At 45.1% G+C, this 7660-nt stretch overlaps 1 protein-coding gene across 1 annotated transcript in view; it reads left to right on the top strand.

The window, feature by feature from the left end:
* Positions 1-7660, top strand: part of RHBDL2 (rhomboid like 2) — a gene marked incomplete at its 3' end in the record, with an annotated part of 35272 nt that overhangs the window by 3783 nt on the left and 23829 nt on the right. Inside the window, exon 2 of the mRNA XM_080692512.1 lies at positions 211-359. Coding sequence (XP_080548638.1) covers positions 211-359 — 149 coding nt within the window. The remainder of the gene's footprint in view (positions 1-210; positions 360-7660) is intronic.

The raw sequence follows: 7660 nt of genomic DNA, 5'->3' as shown, positions 1-7660 counted from the left end.
GAGGCAGTTTCTCCCTCACATGGTGGACGGATGGGTAAAGGGGTCGAGAAAGGCCTCTTTACCACCTGGTCTAGAGCTGTTCCTCACCACAGGAGGACAGGACCACAGAGGAAGACAGCGTGGCCCACCGAGGGCTAGTCACATCCACACGGCTGTGGTGGGTGATGCTGGAAGAGCCTGGCTAACACGTGTGCCCTCCCTTCCCGACAGCTGGCCGTATTCATCTACTACGCTGTGTGGAAGCCCCAGAAGCAGTGGATCACTTTAGACACGGGCATCTTGGAGAGTCCCTTCATCTACCGTCCTGAGAAGAGGGAGGAAGCCTGGAGGTTTATCTCATACATGCTGGTCCATGCTGGGTAAGGGATGACGGTTCAGTCGCAGGCGCCAAAGATTCCACTCCTCACCCTTACTTTGAGTGAGTGCGTGTGTGTGTGCATGCGTGTGTGCGTGTGTACTGGGGATTGAACCTGGGCCTCTCTCACATCCCTTAGGCAAGCACTCTAGTGTGGAGCTACCTCCCAGCCCTTTTTATTTATTTATTTATTTTTTTGTGGTACTGGGGGGTGGAACCCAGGGGCTTTTGACCTCCAGGCTACACTCCCAGACCTATTCTATATTTTATTTGGAATCAGGGTCTCTCTAAGTTGCCAAGAGCCTCACTAAGTAGCTGAGGCTCACTTCGAACCTGCACAATCTTCCTGTCTCAGCCTCTTAAGTACTGGAATTACAAGCATGCACCACCATGTCCAGATGCCCTTTTTAAATTTTGGGACATGATCTCCCTAGATTGCTTTTTTTTTTGTGTGTGTGTGTGTGTGTGTGTGGTACTGGGGGTGGAACCTAGAGGCTTTCTACCTCTGGGCTATTCTCCCAGACCTATTTTTTTTTTTAATATATTTTATTTGGAAACAGGGTCTCACTAAGTTGCTGAGAGCCTCACTAAGTAGCTGAGGCTGGCTTCAAACCTGCGTGATCCTCCTGACTCAGCCTCCCAAGTGCTGGGATTACAAGCGTGCGCCACCACGCCTGGTTTCCCTAGATTGCTTTGAATTTGAGATCCTCCCACCTCAGCTTCCAGAAGAGCTAGATTACAGGCCTGTGCCCCATGCCAGGAGGTCACCTCTGACTCGTTTTGGGAGGCTTGGTCCTGAGAAGGCTTGATCGTCAGTTACCGTGTTTGATCCTCACAGCAACCTAGAAGGCAGGGTTTCTTCCTACTGCACGTGTCTGAGGATGTAACCATTGCTAGAGATCACACCCCTGAGATTCCGAGTGAGGGCCTCAATCCACTAGCGCCGGCTCGAAATCCAGGGTATGTTATATTGCTCATAACTATGTAATATTGGTATTGATATGTGAATATTAATGAGCAGGCAATAAATCATTATCAAACAAAAGGTAGGTCCCCCTAGCTGTTGGATGTTGCTAAGTGTTCCCTCAGCTTATGAAATGGTGGGATTAAATAATTACCAGCTCACCCCCACACCCTCACAACGCATTCTTTTTTTATTTTTCATTGTGTTGGGGACTGAAGCCAGGGGCATTCTACCTCCAAGTATCCCACCAGTCCTTTTTTTTTTTTTTTTTTTTTTTTTTTGGTGGTACTGGGGTTCCTGGAAGCCCTTTTTCCTCCGGGCTACACTCCCAGACCTATTTTTACATTTTTATTTGGAAACAGGGTCTCCTAAGCCAGCGTGCACAGCTGGCTTCGAACCTGCGCGATCCTCCTGTCTTTACCTCCCAAGCGCGGGGATTACAAGCGCGCGCCACCACGCCTGGCTTCTTTTTATTATATATGTATGTGTGTGTGTGTGTGTGTGTGTGTGTGTGTGTGTGTGTGTGTATATATTTTTTTTGCGGTACTGAGGATGAAACTCAGGGGCATTTTACCTCCAAACTACACCCCCAGCCCTATATTTAATTCTTTATTTTGAAACAGGGTCTCACTGAGTTGCAAAGGACCTAAGTAGCTGAGGACCTCCGTGAACCACGATCCTCCTGTCTCAGCCTCCCTCCAGTCCTCCCTCGCCCTCTCTTGTAATCCCCAGCTGGGATTACAAGCGTTTGCCACCATGTCTGGCGATTTATGAACATTTTGATCATTGTGCAATACTGCTATCCATCTGAAATGGTCCAGGCAATAGGAGATGCTTGCCTGCCTTAGTTTTGCTTAGTTTCGCTCGCTCTCTCTCTCTCTCTCTCTTATTTTTATTTTTTTTTGGTACTGGGGATTGAACTCAGGGGCAATTTACCTTCAAACTACACCCCCAGCCCAATTTTATTTCTTATTTGGAAACAGGGTCTTGCTAGGTTGATGAGTCTCACTACTTGCTGAGGCTGTCCTTGAACCTGCGATCCTCCTGTCTCAGCCTCTCAAGTACAGGGATTATAGGCTTATGCCAACACCCAGGCTGCTTAGTTTCTTCTTTTCTTTTCTTTTTGCTGTACTGAGGTTGGAACCCAGGGGCATTCTACCTCCGAGCTACATTACCAACCCTATTTTTTTATTTTTATTTTTATTTTTTATTTTTATTTTTTTGGTACTGGGGGTGGAACCCAGAGGCTTTCTACCTCTGGGCTATACTCCCAGACCTTTTTTATATTTTATTTGGAAACAGGGTCTCACTAAGTTGCCAAGAGCCTCACTAAGTAGCTGAGGCTGGCTTCGAACCTGCGCGATCCTCCTGTCTCAGCCTCCCAAGCCCGGGGATTACAAGGGTGTGCCACCACGCCCAGCTACCAACCCTATTTTATAGCCTTTCTTTCTTTCTTTTTTTTTTTTTTTTTTTGGTGGTACTGGGTTCCTGGAAGCCCTTCTACCTCTGGGCTACACTCCCATGGGCTACACTCCCAGACCTATTTTTTAATACTTTTTTATGTGGAAACAGGGTCTCTTAAGCCAGCGCGGCTGGCTTTGGACCTGCGTGATCCTCCTGTCTCCGCCTCCCAAGCGCGGGGATAACAAGTGTGTGCCACCACGCCCGGCTAGCTTTCTTATTTTTGAAACAGGGTCTCGCTGAGTTGCAAAGGACCTCGCTAAGTAGCTGAGGCTGGCCGCGAACCGGGATCCTCTGGTCTCAGCCTCCCGAATGCTAGGATTACGAGTGCTCATCACCATGCCTGGCTTGCTTAGTTTCTTAAATGCAGATAGTATTTTTGTGCAGTTGCATTCTGGCATTTGGTGAGGCCAGCCTCATCTGTGTGACCTACCCAGCCCTTGAAGATGACTCTTTCAGCCAGTGGCTAAATAGGCTCCCTTGGCCGGGTGCGGGACTCAGAGGCTTGACAACCCTGGCTCAACATCCCCAACCACATAGTAGACACTTCCACACTTTGGTTTTCCATTTAACAAGTATGTTCACAGTGAAAGTAGTTTGTGTTTTCAAGGACTTTATAGGGGGGAACATAGCTAAATAGTAATGTAGAGCACTAGAGTGTTATGGTAATGACTTTTCTTTTTCTCTTTCCTCCTTCCCTCCCTCCCTCCCTCCCTCCCCCTCCCCCTCCTTCCTTCCTTCCTTCCTTCCTTCCTTCCTTTCTTTCTTTCTTTCTTTCATTTTTTTGGTACCAGGGATTGAACTCAGGGGCATTCTACCTCTGAGCTAAACCCTCAGATCTTATTTTATTTTGAAACAGAGTCTCACTAGGTTGATGAGTCTCATTACTTGCTGAGGTAGCTCCCCAACCTGTGATCCTCCTGTCTCAGCTTCCCAAGATTTGGGATTATAGGCATGGGCCAACATTCCCAGCCTTTCCTAAGCCCTTTTAGTTTGTATTTTGAAAGAGTCTTGCTAAATTTCTCAGGACCTTGCTAAATTGCTGAGGCAGCCCTCAAACCTGGGATCTTCCAGTCTCAGCCTCCCAAGTACTAGGAATACAGTGGCAAGTGCCACTGAGCCTGGCTGCTTTTTAACTTTTATTTTTCCTGTGGTGCTAGGGATTAAATCCAGGGGCATTCTACCTCAGAGTTATACCCCCAACCCTATTTATTTATTTATTGTTTTTGTTTTTGGTTTTGCGGTACTGGGGATGGAACCCAGGGGCATTTTACCTCAGAGCTACACCCCTAGCCCTATTTTTTATTCTTTATTTTGAAACAGGGTCTCACTAAGTTGTGGAGGGCCTCACTAAGTAGCTGAGGCTGGCTATGAACCTGTGATCCTCCTGTCTCAGTCTCTCAAGTACTGGGATTACTACTGTGCACCATTCCACCCAACTTTTATATATTTATTTATTTTATTTTTTGTGGTATCAGGGATTGGACAAAAGCAATATCTAACTCTAAGTCCCCCCCTTTTATTCTTTATATTGAACCAGGGTCTCACTGAGTTGCAGAGGGCCTCACTAAGTAGCTGAGGCTGTCCACGAGCTGCGATCCTCCGGTCTCAGCCTCCCGAATTCTGGGATTACAAGCGTGCGCCACCACACCCAGCTCCTAGCCTTTTTAATCTTTTCTTCCTTTCTTTCTTTCTGATTTCTTTCTTTCTTTCTGATTTCTTTCTTTCTTTCTTTCTTTCTTTTCTTTTTTGATGTGTGTGTGGCACTGGGGATTGAAACCAGGGGCATTCTACCTCCAAGGTATACCCCCAGTCCTATTTTTTATTCTTTATTTTGAAACAGGGTCTTTTTAAATTGCAGAGGACCTCACTAAGTAGCTGAGGCTCACTGCAAAACTGTGATCTTCCTATCTCAGCCTCCCAAGTACTGGGATTACAAATGTGCACGACCACACCTGCCTCTTATTTTTAGTTTTGCAGCAAGGCTTTACTAAGTTGAAGAGGGCCTGTGCCTCTGAGGCTGACCATGAACTCACGATCCTCCTGTCTTAGCCTCCCAACTACTAGGATTATAAGTGTGTGCCACATGCCTGGTCCATTTATTTATTTATTTATTTATTTATTTATTTATTTATTTATTTATTTATTTATTTGCAATACTGGGGATGGAACCCAGAGGCATTCTACTTCTGAGCTATACCCCCAGCTCTATTTTTTAGTCTTTATTTTGAAACAGGGTCTCACTGAGTTGCAAAGGGCCTCACTAAGTAGCTGAGGCTGTCCACGAACTGTCAGTCTCCTGTCTCAGTCTCCAAAATGCTGGGATTACAAGGGTATGCCGCCACACCTGGTCTAACTTTTTTTTTTTTTTTTTTTTTTTTTTTTGGTGGTACTGGGGTTCCTGGAAACTCTTCTACCTCTGGGCTACATTCCCAGACCTATTTTTATACTTTTTAATTTGGAAACAGGGTCTCTTAAGCCAGCGCGGCTGGCTTCAAGCCTGCGTGATCCTCCTGTCTCCACCTCCCAAGTGTGGGGATTACAAGCGTGCGCCACCACACCTGGCTCTAATTTTTTTTTTTTTAAACAGGGTCTTACTACATTGTGGAGGGCTTCAGTAAGTTTCTGAAGCTGTCCTCAAATCTGCAATCCTCCTGTCTTAGCCTCCCAAGTACTGAGATTACAAGCTTGTGCCACCACGGCCGGCTTCTACTTTATCATTTTATTTTGAAACAGGACTTCACTAAGTTGCAGATGGCCTCACTAAATTGCTAAGGTTGGCTGTGAACCTGCGATTCTCCTGTTTCAGCCTCCCTAATACTGGGGTTACAAGTGTGTGCCACCACACCTGGCTTGTGTCTGAGGTCTTCAAAACACTAGTATAATAATTGTCCTTGTTAGACTGTTCTTTGCCAAATTATCTATTTCATCTCATATGTCTTTAAAGATGGTCTGGATACTGATAGTTGTGGCTGGGTGCACACAAGACCATAAAGGTAAGTAATCCTTTCTGAAGGTATGACCAGAGGACTTCTTTAGTGACCTGCCAAATTTTTTTTCCCCCCGGTACTGGGGATTGAACCCAGGGGGATTCTACTTCTGAGCTGTATACCCTAGTCCTACTTATCATTTTTTCTTTTTTCTTTTGTAGTACTGGTAAATAAACCCAGAAGCATTCTACCTCTGAGCCATACCCCCAGACCAATTTTCTTTCTTGTATTTATGTATTTATTTATTTTTGGTACTGGGGATTGATCCAAGAGGTTATTTTATTCCAAATTGCACCCCCAGCCTGATTTTATTTCCTATTTGGAAACAGGGTCTCACTAAATTGCTGACCACCTTGCTAAGTTGATGAGGCTGGCTTTGAACCTGTGATCCTCCTGTCTCAGCCTCCTAAGTACTAGGATTACAAGTGTGCATCACCATGCCTGGCTTCATTCTTATTTTGAAAGAGGGTCTCCATGAGCTGTTGAGAGGCTCCCTAAATTTCTGAGAGCATCATTAAGTTTCTGAGGCTGGCTTTGAACTTTGATATTCCTTTCTCAGCCTTCCAAGTACTAAGCCTGTAGCATGCACCACCATGCCTGGCTTTCAAGTTTATATTCTTTTTTTTTTTTATACCCCCCTCCCCGTGGCACTGGGGATTGAACCCAGGGGTATTCTACTTCAGAGCTATATATAACCGCAGTCCTTTTTGTTTATTGTTTAGAAACAGGGTCTCACTAGGTTGCTGAGAGTCTTACTACATTGCTGAAGTAGTCTTTGAACCTGTGAGCCTCCTGTCTTAGCTTTACAAGTACAGAGATTTTACAGACATGTGCCACCATGCCCGGCCTTTTTTTTTTTTTTTTTTTTTTTGTGGGTCTGGGGATGGAACCCAGGGGCATTGGACCTTTGAACTACACCCCTGGCCTATATTTTATTCTTTATTTGAAACAGGGTCTCACTAAGTTGCAGAGGGCCTCACGAAGTAGTAGCTGAGGCTGTCCATGAACTGCGATCCTCTGGTCTCAGCCTCCCGAATGCTGGGATTACAAGTGTGGGCCGCCACGCCCCACTTGTTTTTTTTTTTTTTTTTTTTTTTGCGGGTTTGGGGATGGAACCCAGGGGTATTCTACCTCTGAGCTACACCTCCTGCCCTATTTTTTATTCTTTATTTTGAAACTGGGTCTCACTTAGTTGCAGAGGGCCTCACTAAGTACCTGAGGCTGTCCGCGAACTGCCACCTTCCAGTCTCAGCCTCCTGAATGCTGGGATTACAGGCGTGCATCACCACGCCCGGCTTGTTTGTTTATTTTTTAAACAAGGTTTCACTAAGTTCATGAGAGCCTCACTAAGTTGCTGAGGCTATCCTCAAACCTGTGATCCTCCTACTATCTCAGCCTCCAAAGTACTAGGATTATAGGCATGTGCTAACACATCTGGCTTAAGTTGATATTCTTTAAACCATCCTCATCTATCTGTTTTATGTTATCATTGTTACAAAACAGAATTTATAAAATAGATTTATGCTTCTAAAATGCCCTTTCAGCTGGGTTTGGTGGCATAGTCTTGTAATCTCAGTACTTGGGAAGCTGAGACAGGAGGATCACAGGTTCACGGCTAGCCTCAGCTATTTAGTGAGGCCCTCTGCAGCTCAGTGAGCCCCTGTTTCAAAACAAAGAAAAAAAAATAGGGCTGGGAGTATAGCTCAGAAGTAGAATGGCCCTGGATTCCATCCCCAGTGCCGCAAAAAAAAAAGTAAAGTATAATAAAATAAAATACCATTTAGCTATTTCACAAATTGAAGCTTTGTGCAAGATCTTATTTAAAAAAAAAAAAAGAAACAAGAGTTGCCTGCTAAAAATATTAGAAAATGGTATTCTAGCGAGTTCATA

Source organism: Muscardinus avellanarius, assembly GCF_963383645.1.
Source record: "Muscardinus avellanarius genome assembly, chromosome: 3".
In the NCBI taxonomy this organism is placed as follows: Eukaryota; Metazoa; Chordata; class Mammalia; order Rodentia; family Gliridae; genus Muscardinus; species Muscardinus avellanarius.
Note: the sequence above shows the minus strand (reverse complement) of the source record. Positions and strands in the feature narration are given on the sequence as shown.